At 33.1% G+C, this 14,892-nt stretch overlaps 1 protein-coding gene across 1 annotated transcript in view; it reads right to left on the reverse strand.

Moving 5' to 3' along the window:
- LOC127728283 (golgin subfamily A member 1-like) overlaps nucleotides 1-14,892 on the reverse strand; it is a 57,610-nt gene that overhangs the window by 19,861 nt on the left and 22,857 nt on the right. The window contains exons 9-11 of the mRNA XM_052235593.1: nucleotides 8,477-8,588; nucleotides 6,578-6,673; nucleotides 1,444-1,572 (exon numbers count right to left, since the gene is read on the reverse strand). Of these exons, the coding sequence (XP_052091553.1) occupies nucleotides 1,444-1,572; nucleotides 6,578-6,673; nucleotides 8,477-8,588 (337 nt within the window). The remainder of the gene's footprint in view (nucleotides 1-1,443; nucleotides 1,573-6,577; nucleotides 6,674-8,476; nucleotides 8,589-14,892) is intronic.

Genomic DNA, 14,892 nt, shown 5'->3' on the forward strand with positions numbered 1-14,892 from the left:
GGTTCAGCTATCAAGTAAGCTTACCAAAGATAGTCAGAAAGAGAGAAGTCCGAGTTTTGGTATAGTTAACTCAAAAATTCAATCAGATAAAAAATTAAAATGTCTTCTTGAAGAATCTGTGCAAGTTTGGTGGAATTCTAAACAGCAATTTTTCAAGGAGATGCGGAGAGACAGAGCATGTGATGAGGCCAATATGACAAAGACGACAGAGTCTACAGCTTCAATGTTAGGCAACACAATACTGTACCGGTATATTTAAATAAATTCCTTTGAATGATAACTTTAGTTCTAATCTTCATTTAATTTCCTTTAGGTCTTTATTTAATTAAGATTGCCTTTCAACATCTCCCTTAAGAATCAACTGTCAGTGATTGCAAATAAATTTAGTAAATAAAAGCAATACTAAAGTATCATTACGGTCAGCTCTTAAAAAAATCCTTAATAACATATACAGTAGTGATGTTAATCATATTTGACCTTACTGTTAATATTCTCACAAAAACTCCTCAATTGTAAGACTTGCATACAATCTCAGTGTACAGAAACCTGACACTATGTGTACTGTAAATTCAGAAATTATTGTGTGCATTTATTATTGCGAATTTAGAAGAATAAACTAAAATAGAGATTAATTATTGCGATTTAAGGAAAATGTGCATGCAGTTATATTAATAAGATATCAGAATGCGAGTTCTTATTATTGCGATATTCATACAGTTGCATTATTCGCATTAATAAAAACCTCGCAATAATTTCTGAATTTACAGTATTTACCTCTGGTTCTAAAGCTGATACCCTGTAATCTCCAGACAAACTCTGGTCCTGAAACCTGACACTTTGTGTATTTACCTCTGGTTCTAAAGCTGATAGCCGGTCATCTTCAGACAAACTCTGGTCCTGAAACCTGACACTATGTGTATTTACCTCTGGTTCTAAAGCTGACAATATGTGTATTTACCTCTGATTCTAAAGTTGATACCCTGTGACATCTCCAGACAAAATCTAGTCCTGAAACCTGACAATATTTGTATTTACCTCTGATTTTAAAGTTGATATCCTGTGACATCTCCAGACAAACTCTGGTCCTGAAACCTGACAATATGTGTATTTACCTCTGGTTCTTAAGCTGACAATATGTGTATTTACCTCTGATTCTAAAGTTGATACCCTGTGACTTCTCCAGACAAACTCTGGTCCTGAAACCTGACACTATGTGTATTTACCTCTGGTTCTAAAGCTGGTACCCTGTAATCTCCAGACAAACTCTGGTCCTGAAACTATGTGTATTTACCTCTGATTCTAAAGCTGATACCCTGTGACATCTCCAGACAAACTCTGGTCCTGAAACCTGACACTATGTGTATTTACCTCTGATTCTAAAGCTGATAGCCTGTCATCTCCAGACAAATTCTGGTCCTGAAACCTGACACTATGTGTATTTACCTCTAATTCTAAAGCTGATACCCTGTCATCTCCAGACAAACTCTGGTCCTGAAACCTCTGTTCTAGTACATGTATTCTTTCTTTTAATTGTTCTATGTGTTCATCTTTTTCCTCTATAAGTTTATTTGACTAAAATATGGAAATGTATTCTGAATAATTTTTTCAGTCATATATGGATACATATAATGGATTGTATATCCCCAAGAACATTATGGTGTTCAATTAAGCTGGAAACCTTTCACTAAAGATTGTAATACTGAAGAAGTGTCGTAATTTGTAGAGAAGATTAATTAATAAAGTGCTATATATGTTCTTATGACTTTTATTCTTTAATATAAGCAATACTGCCTAGATAGACACTAAGATAGACCTTTATTCTATATTCTCAACTTTATATTTGTTATAACTTTTTTAAAACAAATTACAGTTGCAAAAATCTTATTACCTGTGTGGTAATATTCATAGAATCATGTGCAAAACAGTGTAGCCGAGACCATTGATTGGCGCGCTAAAATATCCCATTGACTGGGTCAGATTAGGTGAACGTTCGTCTGTAACGCCCACAACTCACGACGTATTTATTATAGACATTTAAACTGTGGGGTCACCAAAGGGTCTCAACGCCTAAATAAAATAATTCGAAAAACTAATCAGGAATAACCTTTGTGTTTTGATTTATATTGAATACTTAAACGTTCTTTACTTGTGTTTTTGTTATGCTTTGATAATGAATTTTGATGATATCGGACGTTCTTTCAGCAAAAAAGGATTTAACTGGCTTTAAAAGTTACAATGGATGTGTTGATTATTATCTTTTTTTCGGACGTCAAAGCGATTTAACAATTGCGGTTGTCCAATTATGTCATCTTTTAACTTTTATCTGGTCAAAATTTTATTTTAGAACGAATGCATGATCAACTTTAAAAAGTGTGCAAACACAAAACATATAGACAAAATATACTTCTTTCCTGTCTTTTTCTTACTTGCAAGTTATTAGACAGTAAAAAGGCTATTTGGATCAAGCCTTATGAAATTTGCATTTACGTTTTTGAATAGGTACAGTCAAGTTTAGCGATTGATAATTCATTGATAACATTCTGGCGTATCACAAACAAACAACTTGTAACGTATCATTTCATTGGCCGAAAGATTTAAATACAACAACAATTGTAGTGTGCACGTAAATTGACACAGGTGACCGACAATGGAATGTACTATATTACGAACGTAAAAAACAATGATTTTTGGTCGAAATAATTAAATAAGTATTTTATGAATTTCAAATAGTGGGGTCGAAATATTATACTAATAATTTGTGTTAAGTAATATTCTTTATGCATGCAGCACTTGTACCGCACTATGAAAAATATAAGGATAAAATAAAATACATGTGCCGCTTTTATACGGATGAATGTATGAACCACTTTAATTTCTTTCATATTGACGCTAGGTTATTATCCTGACAATGTCGTAGTTACTTATAATAAGGATCTCATAATACTGATCCATTTCAAATTTATGATGGGTTGCACATTCCTCTTTTATTGTTTTCATGCTATAAAACGAAAATAAAGTAGCTAAGCTTTTGGTCATTCAGAAATGACGTGTCATAAACGAGCAAATTGTCCCCGAAAAATCGTATCATGTGTGCACGTGAATATAGATGTACTATGCAATGTACTATCATGGTCACCACGAAATTCAAATGAATTCAGTGAAGGCATGTTGGTGTAAAAAGGTTTGAAATGTTTCATCGGCGAAGATTTTATTTTTGCATGTGTGGAACTAAAAAATAAATAAATACTTGTGAGAAATGTCGTAGTTTATAAGGAACTATATAAATGTACTGTTATGATTTTAATTGGTTGAAAATTTATCCTTTAATTTCATACCGTAAGAATAGAGCTTTGCATAACATTGTTGAACTATCCGCCAAAGTAACGTGTGGCATGCGTGCGTATTAAAATGAAATACAAAATCATACATGATGATAAACTTATAAACGAAATATTAAGAAATTAAGGATGACTACTGTAAAAGTATGTACAAAAATGGAGTCACCTTTTATCAATACATTTAGTGAATAACCACACTGTTTAAAACTGATTGTTTTCTATGCAACTATTTAAATATTTACAATATATAATTTTCAACCGAGGATAGCAAAACAGTTAATTATAAATTAAGAAAGTATATCGCTGGAGTTTATAAAGTACATTTCCTTCCACTGTGCCATGGTTTGCCATCTCCATTTTTTCTCTAAACAAAGCATGGCTGGTTACATGTTCTGAATTTACTTAGAATTTCGGGATTTTTTTTTCAAAATCAAGTAAACTAAATCAGAAAAAAAATCACACTATCCTAAAACTTATGAAAGAATATGAATAATGAACATGACAGTTTATAACACAAACCCATTTACTATAAAAATCGAGCAATATCTTTAGTATGTAATTTGGTTATTTTTGTAGTTAAGTACGGTTTCATTTCAAGTACAACGTTAATTCATCAAGTCCATTGAATAAAAGATAAGGCAGGGTGAGCAACTTGACAAAAAAAAGGCAGGATGACGATTTATGTAAAAAAATCAGGATAAACTAATAAATATAGTCAGGACCTAACAGACTGAAAAATAGAAAGACAGGACAGAGATAACAACTAAAAAAAATGCAGGACAAAATGTTTCATCCAAGTCCCCCACCCCCAATCAAAATAAAATGGTAGCTCCCTTAATCCAGAACCAATTGAGAGGAGACAGTTGAATTAAATATTTCGACGTGACTGTTAAGATTAAAGTTTAAAATTTTACATGCACATGTATAAAAGCTAGAATTGCCATGGGATAATCAAGAACACAATCAAGTACGTGATTACGACGATGGAAGTTTTTAACCACCTTGACCGGCTACGTGAATACTGATCAGTCCATTCAGCTTTATAGTACGCGTGTTCTATTTTCGCAGGTGTGAGGTCAAAGGTTTGAATTGACCAATGAAAACGATCGTTCCTTAACGAGTTAATCTAATAAAGTTTGTTTGACTGATTATGTTGAACGACCTTTCGCTAAGCTTGGCCGCAGTTCAGTATACAATGTATAGTTTGATGATCTTTTCTGCTAACTACTATACTTGTGAAAAACCCTTGGCAACAGAAACATATTCAGCTTTTTTTTTAATCGACCCAATTTACATAGTAATGGACGACTTCGTACATTTTATGATCGCAAATAAAATATGTATATAATATACTGTGCACTGTAGTTCGTATATATACTGAGACCCTTTGGCAACCCCACAGTTTAAATGTTTATAATAAATACGTCGTGAGTTGTGGGCGTTACAGACGAACGTTCACCTAATCTGACCCAGTCAATGGGATATTTTAGCGCGCCAATCAATGGTCTCGGCTACACTGTTTTGCACATGATTCTAGTTTGTTGGAAAATGAATTATTCTGAAGTATGCATACAATAAATCAATGGTAAACCTGCCTTTCTTTATAGTTTTGTTGATTTACGAATAATGAAATACATAAAAAATAATAGCCACTGAAATTCATAAAATTTGTAAGGGTTCCGCGGAACCCAGTGTCTCGCCTACTTTTGCTGTTAGTCGCAGGCTCAACAAAAATGAGGAAAAAATTATTAAAAACTTTCCTCTAGATCGTATCTTTTGATTGTAAGAAGTTCTGTTCAAGTTTGGTAAAAATCCAAGAAGGTTTATGAATCTAATAAATGTTTTAAAAACTTTAACTGCAGACTGTACGTAATGTTAACTGGAATACTCTGTTATCACAGAGATATGTCTCGCCTTTTTGTAATTTTGATAATGCAAATGTTGAAATTAAAATAGCAATACTTTATCATGTAAGTTATGCAAATATTCAAAGTCGATGAACCATGACTGAAGGTACATGGCTAAACAATCTCCAAGGAATGAGATGTGCCAATGCTAATACAATTGCATACCAAATACCACTGACTTATTATAAGTTGTTCCCTTTAAACAAACCTAAACACAAATTATGTATAAGTTTTAAAGTCAATGAATCATGATCAGGGGTGGGGCTATATAATCTCCATGGAAACGATATTTGCAAATGCCAATACATTTGCATACCAAATATCATTGACTTAACATTAGCAGTTCATCTTAAACTGATCTAATCACAAACTAATACATGCAAACTAAGCAAAAGTTTCAAAGTCAATAGACCATGACTGAGGGGGCGGGGCCAAATATTTTCCATGGAAATGAGATGTGCTAATGCTTATACAACTGAACACAAATTAACATTGGCCTACCACTAATGGTTCCCCTTGAACTGACCTAATAAGAAAACTAATACATGTTAACTTAGCAAAATTTTCAAAGTCTATAGACCATGACTAAGGGGGCGGAGCCAAATAATCTCCATTGAAATGAGATATGCCAATGCTTATACAACTGCATACCAAATATCATTGACCTACCACTAGTGGTTCCCCATAAATTGACCTAATCACAAACTAATACATGTAAACTATGAAAAGTTTCAAAGTCAACAGACCTTGACTGAGGGGGCGGGGCCAAATAATCTCCATGGTAATGAGATGTGCCAATGCTAATACAACTGCATACCAAATATCATTGACCTACCACTAGTGGTTCCCCATAAATTGACCTAATCACAAACTAATACATGTAAACTATGAAAAGTTTCAAAGTCAATAGACCTTGACTGAGGGGGGGGGGCCAAATAATCTCCATGGTAATGAGATGTGCTAATGCTAATACAACTGCATACCAAATATCATTGACCTACCACTAGTGGTTCCCCATAAATTGACCTAATCACAAACTAATACATGTAAACTATGAAAAGTTTCAAAGTCAATAGACCTTGACTGAGGGGGCCGGGCCAAATAATCTCCATGGTAATGAGATGTGCCAATGCTAATACAACTGCATACCAAATATCATTGACCTACCACTAGTGGATCACCATGAACTAGACCTAATCACAAACTAATACATTGTTGACGCCGTCGCCGGAAACAGCATACCTATGTCTCGCTTTTTGACTCCGTCAAGGCGAGACAAAAACATGTCTTATCATTAGCTTCTTACTCGAAGTACAATTTAATCAATATTACCTTTGTTTTATGAGTATCATAATTATATTGCAGAGTTTGATATTGATTTTCTATATCTATTTTCTTTTCTTCTACTGTTGACAAAACTACACACTTCTGGAAAGAATATGTTATAATTGTGTGAACTATGCATGTAATTCTAATAACATAGGATAAGTTTCAATCTAATTCAATTTTACTTTCTTTATATTTTTACAATTTCACAAGAGTATGTTTCATCAGACTCATTTAGTAAACAATTAACTAACAGCAAATATAATATATTTCCTGATTATTAGGTGTTAAATTTTTTTCAGCAAACAATCATGTCAAGGCAATCTTTTCCTTGTTTATATACAATTATATACAAAAAATTATAATTATTTCTTATCAGAGACGTAAACTTGATCCAAAAGTTTTGTTAAGCTTCAGAGTCTATGGCAATGTTAAACAACAGTGCACACTATAAAATGTCCCGCCTGTTTTACTGACCATTGATTTCATGTTGAAAGTCTTAAAGATAAAGGTTTTACTACAAGTATCACATAAACTTAATATTTTTAAAGATCCATGACAATGAGGTCAAGGTCAGATAAAAACTGTCACACAGACATGTACACCTAACAAGTATTCCATACACCAAATAAAGTTGACCCATTGCTTACGGTAATTGAAAAACACACCAAAACACAAAAACTTAATGTTAATCAATGAACCATGAAAATGAGGTCAAGGTCAGATGACACTGACTAGACAGACATGTACACCTTACAATTATTCCATAAACCAAATATAGTTGACCTATTGTTTATAGTCCTTGAAAAACAGACCAAAACACAAAAACTTAACATTGACCAATGAACCATTAAAGGTCAAGGTCAGATGACACCAGCTAGACAGACATGTACACCTTACAATCATTCCATAGACCAAATACAGTTGACATATTTGCTTACAGTACTTGAAAAGCAGACCAAAACACAAAAAATTAACAATGACCAATGAACAATGAAAATGAGGTCAAGGTCAGATGAAACCTACCAGTCTGACATGTACCCCTTACAATCATTCCATACACCACATATAGTTGACCTGCTGCTTGTAGTATCTGAGAAACGGACCTAATCACGTAACTTTAACCTTGATCACTGATCCATGAATTGAGGTCGAGGTCAGGTTAACCCTGTCTGACGGACATGTAGACGTTGCAAGGAACCTATACACCAAATATAGTTATCCTATTACTCATAATAAGTGAGAAATTCACATGACAAAAAAACTGTAATTTTTTTTCAAGCAGTCACTGAACCATGAAAACGAGGTCAAGGACAATGGGCATATGACAGACGGAAACTTCGTAACATAAGGTATCTGCATACAAGGTATGAAGCATCCAGGTCTTCTACCTTCTAAAATATAAATCTTTATACAAATAGTTTACGTCGCCACCGCCTTAGGATAGTAATACCTGTGTCTCGCATAATGCGACTTTCGTCGCAGGCGAGACAAAAAGCATGGCAACTCGGAATGATTCAGCAAGTTTGGAAACAATGATGACCATCATAGACGAGTTTCCAATTTTGGTTTTATGAATAAACTGCCATGGTTGACCTGGCATCGATAGGAGAAAAATGTGTCATAGGATATTGTGACATGAAGCTAATTGCTTTGAGACATCAAATTTTCCCTGGAAATGCAGCAATTGTAGATCTTGTATTGTCAATGTTTTTGGTATTTAGCTAATGGATCCATTTTCAGTCTGATGTATGTGGTCATTCAATTTTATACTAATTATAGGGTCGTCTTATTTTCTAAAAATGGTATGAGTCTACCAAATTAGATAAGGTACAAAAGTATATCAGTTCCAAGTGCAATATGTTTGTACTCAATCCAGCAGCCAAGGGAAATTCAATGTCATACCTCATTTAATGTTTTCTGGTTTAAATCACTTTCCTCTTTTAATTTTTCTTTCTCTTTAGATAGACTGCTTATCATCTTTGACAAAATTCTGTTTTCCTCTGTTAGTTTATCACTGAAAAATCAACATAAACACATTGAACCAAATAATACTGTTTCTTTAAAATGCATGTTCTAGTTTAAAAAATGATTTTAGTCTCTAGTATTTTTGAACATGTTCAAACATTCTGTTAATGATGAAAAATATAATAATTTCTAATAAAAGTAAATTTTCACATCATCAGTTTTGTTATTTTTGTGTTTATAAGCTGAGTTTTCCTATATATGTATGTGTTCAAAATTGTGTTGACATTTTATATCATGAATATATATCACTGGTAGACCTATTTGGAAAATGCCCGCGATTTTTGGCCAATCTCCGCGAAACGGATAATAATTAGAGGTTCATCGTAAATTTGCTGTATTACAGAATATTATGCATGTTATCCAGAGATTTTCCGTGTCGGCGGGAATTAGCCGTTTGTCCGATAAAACGGGTGTGTATTGAGTCAGTGATAGAACCAGTGATGCGTGAGCGACGGTTATTAATAGATCGTTGTACATAGATGATTATAGAATCCGTTATGCGTGAGCGACGGTTATTAATAGATCGTTGTGATATATACAATGTTTACAGTCAGATTAAAAAAACTATCTTATTTCCCTTTTCGGTCGAGATAAAACGGTGTTTTTGATAATAAAGTTACTTACGATTTAAATATCAAATGTTGTCATTGTTCATTAAAGAAAAATCTATTTTAATGTGACCAATGAACAAGATGAATACACGTGTTATCTTTGCTAAAGACAACTACAATTTTTTTAATATATGAATGGAAATCGTATTTACGTTAAAAAACGTAAACTAATCTACTATTCATGATAGATTCATAATGTGAATCGATAGTTTGGGTCAGAAACTTTGTTCTCACTTTAAAAAATTCTTCACAATTGTCATGTTTAGAAAAAAAATCAGTCCTTGTACTTATAGAGTCTCCGGAAGATACCGTAATCGGGCAGGATGTCAAACTGATCTGACACTTGTCCTAGTGTATTTAACACCTGCTGTGATATTGCTTGTGCAATACCAGTGGAAGGTCGTAAATCAATCTGTACCCGATTGATCAGAATTTAATTTTACCTGTACATATATTTAGTCGTTACGGAGGATATCATAGATGCATGTTATATATTGTATTGTAATTAATGAAGATAATTTAAATATATTATATAATGAAGACCTATTTGCATATAAATCGAACATATTCATTCCAACCAAGAAGGTTTGAAATTGAAAGTTTTCAACGAACTTTTGATAAAATCTTTCCCGTAAATTACATACGAGTCATTGGTTTATAGTTACACAATTGTTACCCTTCTAACGTCTTATTTCTTTGTGCTATTAAAAGAACTCAAAATTTTCCATATCAGATCACATTTCGTACGAGTCCTAAAAATTATAATTGAATAATCTTCTATTTTCCTTTCGACACCACGTTCCCCATAGGAGCCTCAAGATCTAATCATACCTGTCAATCATTAGCCACAAGTTGGTCCGCCAGATAGATCACTCGTGCTTTCTATTATGACATCGTTGAGAAGGTTTTGTAATTTGATTTGTGATATAAATAAAGTGATGTGAAGTTTATTTTACGGCCGATCAAAATTTGATGTGATTCGATTTTTCTTTTACACAAAGATGTTTTTTAATATGTCATAAAATACATGGAAATAAAACATTTGAGTTCTTTTTTTCCCGTATATATATTCAATAAACCAAAATTAATTTCAAAAGGTAAACATTTATAATCATTACAAAGTTATAATTTGATTTTTATTTAAGTCGGTTAATGGAAACAATAAAATGACAACGTCTTTGCAGAAATATTAATCCAGACATTAACGTACTTAGACAGTCCATTTGTTCCACTGTGTAGGACAATTTATTCACGAACTACATCATTAATAATTACTAATATAACAGTTGCTGAAATGTAAGTTGTATATTATTTATTTTTTTACAAACATGCGTTTTGGTTCCGTTCAGATTTGCTATTACAGCATGTGTAGATTCCTTGATTTTCATCTAGTTTCAGTTATATATATACTAGTTCCAGTCAGTATAGGGCTAATCATTTTGCCTTCCAACAAAGTCAACAATTTAGCATCGGACGTATACGTGACTGCGTATTTATATGTTATATCTGATGTAATGGACTCCTAATTATGTTGTCCTTTTAAAGTTGGCTATACAATATTGGCTGTGCTCATTGTTGAAGGCTGTACAGTGACCTATAGTTGTTAATTTCTGTGTCATTTCTCTTGTGGAGAGTTGTTTTATTGGCAATCATACGACGTCTTCTTTTTGTCGAGCCTTCGACTTTTGTCGAAAAAGCGAGACATAGCGATCCTACATTCCGTCGGCGTCGGCGTCGTCGTCGTCGTCGTCGTCGGCGGCGTCCACAAATATTCACTCTGTGGTTAAAGTTTTTGAAATTTTAATAACTTTCTTAAACTAACCTGGATTTCTACCAAACTTGGACAGAAGCTTGTTTATGATCATAAGATAGTATCCAGAAGTAAATTTTGTAAAAAAAAAGTTCCATTTTTTCCGTATTTTACTTATAAATGGACTTAGTTTTTCTGCCAGGAAACATTACATTCACTCTGTGGTTAAAGTTTTTGAAATTTTAATAACTTTCTTAAACTATCCTGGATTTCTACCAAACTTGGATAGAAGCTTGTTTATGATCATAAGATAGTATCCAGAAGTAAATTTTGTAAAAAAAAAATTCCATTTTTTCCGAATTTTACTTATAAATGGACTTAGTTTTTCTGCCAGTTAACATTACATTCACTCTGTGGTTTAAGTTTTTAAAATTTTAACAACTTTCTTAAACTATCCTGGATTTGTACCAAACTTGGACAGAAGCTTGTTTATGATTTAAAGCTAGTATCTAGAAGGAAATTTTGTTAAAATTTTGTTCCATTTTTTCCGTATTTTACTTATAAATGGACTTAGTTTTTCTTCCAGTTAACATTACATACAGTCTGCAGTTTAAGTTTTTAAAACATTTATTAGATTCATAAACTATACTGGATTTTTACCAAACTTGGACAGAAGCTACTTACAATCAAAAGATAGTATATAGAGGAATATTTTTATTAATTTTTTTCCTCATTTTTGTTGAGCCTGCGATTAACAGCAAAAGTAGGCGAGACACTGGGTTCCGCGGAACCTTTACGAATTTTTTTATAACGTACCCGTTTTAATAGCAATGTTATATTCAAAACGGATGAGAAAACCCCATGGATGACAATTATCTATATCCATGTCAAGTGGGGTTAGGTAATAGGAGCGGAACTTATTGATTATGTATGTTTGTGAGGGTCTGGACAGGATTTATAGAAGAATAGAGAACACAAATGGACAAAAAGTGCACAACATAGGACCAGAAAAGTAAAGAAAAATAGACGCCAAGAAAATAAAGAATATAGAATAATGAGAAAAAAATATGAAGAATAGAGAAAAACAGATGACTAACAAATTAAAAGACAATTAGGATTGAAAGACCTCCCCCCCCCCAATATTCAAGACCTTCGTATGTGTTCAAAGAAAATCTGCATACGTTATAGTTCCTTGCTATAAAGTTACGTTCTCAAAGGCTTTTAAGGATTATGTACCCTTGTGTTGATTAAATGCTAAACATATGGATTTTTTTTTAGAAAATCCACAGCTTTTCCCTTGTACTGTCATATTTGGCGATTCGATGCTTTATTGATGAAGGATTATTGCATTCAGTGCTAGCAATGATTTTTTTAATTGAGTTATATATGTTTAAAATATTATAACAAAAATAAAATGCTTCGGCGCTGAGCGCAGCCTGATATGACCGCAGAAGTTGAACCATGAACAGTTGGGGCAAATTTTGACACAATATTCAAGCTTATTACTGTCTGAATTAGGATTGTGATCAAATTTTTGACATAATATAGGTTTCTGACACAAAACATGTGTAAAGGTCTTTCAAATCTATTGGGCAATACTGTGCAATTAAAGATTTCTTCTTGAAACTTTTGAAATATTTTAAAATTTGAAAAATTTTGAAAAAAAAATTAAACCCCTTTTAAAAAATTGGAAACCTGCAAACTTTTTGAACTCACAACCCCCCCCCCCCCCCCCCCCCCCCCCGCCCTTTGGAGCAATAACCTCAACACTTGATCCCAGTTTTCCTTTGTAGTATGGAAACTTGTAGTACAATTTCAGAAAGATCCATACATTGACTTAAACACAAGTTAAATTATTGTCTGAAAAACTAGAATAACTAAAAAAATGTTTTTTGGCCCTTTTATGGCCCCGAATTCCTTCATGAATGGGGCAATTACCCCCAAACTCAATCCCAGCCTTCCTTTTATGATATGGAACTTTGTGGTACAATGTCAGAGAGATCCATACACTTACACACAAGTTATAGTCCAGAAACTACAAATGTGTCTTCGGACGACGTAGACGACAACAACCACATCATACCATTATACGATCCCCCCCCCCCCCCCCAAAAAAAATTGGAATCGTATAAAAATCTCGGTCTTAAAATCTGTGGATTTTCTAAAAAAATCTTGGTTTTATTTTCACCAAATTTTCTTTTTCTACTTAATTCAATTAAACTATAAATAATAATGCTTTGCACGAAGTTTCCCCTTGGTATATGTACAAAATGGTCCATCTCTTTTTATAAATCTGGATAATTTCAGAAAAGGTATCAAAATTCATAGGGACTCCTGGAGACGGGACAATTTTTTTCAAGCCCTCTCCCTTTTCTCCAAAATGCATTATTTTTTTTGTTTTCTGTTAAATACCATTATTTTGGCGTTTCTGTATACTATGAACATACATTTATTATCAATAAAGTATATTTGATATAAACTATCAATTCCAAGTTTCTTCTACACGGCGATCACTGCTAAATTGATTTCTCCTAAAATAACCCAAACAGTAGAATCATAAGAATAGATGACAAATGCAACTATGCATGGAACCTATAGAACACAGAGTCATGATGATTAATTTATTGTGAAAGGAAGAGAAGCGACTAACAAAATGAGGTCTTCTCGTTTAAGTAGTATAGATAGATAGATACTATAAGTCGAAGAAGCTTTTGTAAAGAAACATAACAAGCTATACACAAATTCATAAACATCACACAAGTACATCCTTAACCAGGCTATATATCAAGTCGACAAACATTGGAAATGAATGGAAAAAAAAGGATGAGATGTGAACAAAAAAAAAACATAAATTCCCTGCTACATACATAGATTGCTTTAATGCATACTTATGGTCGTGCCTTTTTCTCTCGATTTTATGTACGTATATTTTGGTATCACACAAGTTCATGATTTTTCTCTGACTGTTTATAACTGCGTTACACTAGATCCAATGATTCTTATTGATTTTAACTTTAATATTCACAATTTGTGCATGTTATTACCTCACTGTCCAGGTTGGGGAGGCCCAGTCCTATCATATAAAGCAAAGGATATGGATTTTCTCAGTCTTACATTCCAGGATTGGTGACCGCATGAGGGTTGAGCTATCTCAAATAGGTTTAAACCCTCCTCATTCTATGACTGTCCTGGCAAGTCAGGAGCTTGTAATTTTTAAAGGTGTTGTCTTTTTAATTTTTCCAAATTATGTCATGTCGGGGCATTTTATAAATTCTATATGGTATGAGTTTTGCTCACTGTCTGAGAAGGGCCTACGGTGTCATACAGATCCTTAATTTCGAGTTCTTTGTTTTCTTTTTAATTCTTAAATTGATGTCCAGTGACAAATATTTCTCGAGTCATGTCATTCAGGCAGTATATAAAAAAAATGAAAATTGTTCATGCGAGTCGGTAGGAAATAGACTCCCTACACTCTTGTTTTAAAGAATATTTATTTTATTCAGTTATCTTGAAAGACAATATCTACTGCAGTTAAATGAAGTTGTGATACTGAGAATTTGACTGATTAGATTTTATTTTCAATTGCCAAAGTGTGAAGTGGTAGAGCCCATTTCTGTAACCTTTATTTGTTGCATTCTGTGTGATAAAATTTAGTAGTTTTGAACCTACTGAGATTTTAATAACTTATTTTCGAATGATGGAACCTTATCAAAATGTTTGTCAATTAAGATAAATTGAACATGGTGTTAACAGTCAGCAAACTGTCACACAAGAAATATATTTAATGTCCGAGAACATGTAAAATAAACTACCTTTGTGAGGACATTGAATAAAATGTGTCGCATATTTCTCAACTCCTCTTCGTGCCATGTCAACAGAATTTTAATTTATACCGTCTTAGATGACAATTTATCAGAGGCTGCTTCAGTGGT

The sequence above is a fragment of the Mytilus californianus genome, unplaced genomic scaffold (assembly GCF_021869535.1).
Source record: "Mytilus californianus isolate M0D057914Y unplaced genomic scaffold, xbMytCali1.0.p SCAF_2, whole genome shotgun sequence".
NCBI lineage: Eukaryota > Metazoa > Mollusca > Bivalvia > Mytilida > Mytilidae > Mytilus > Mytilus californianus.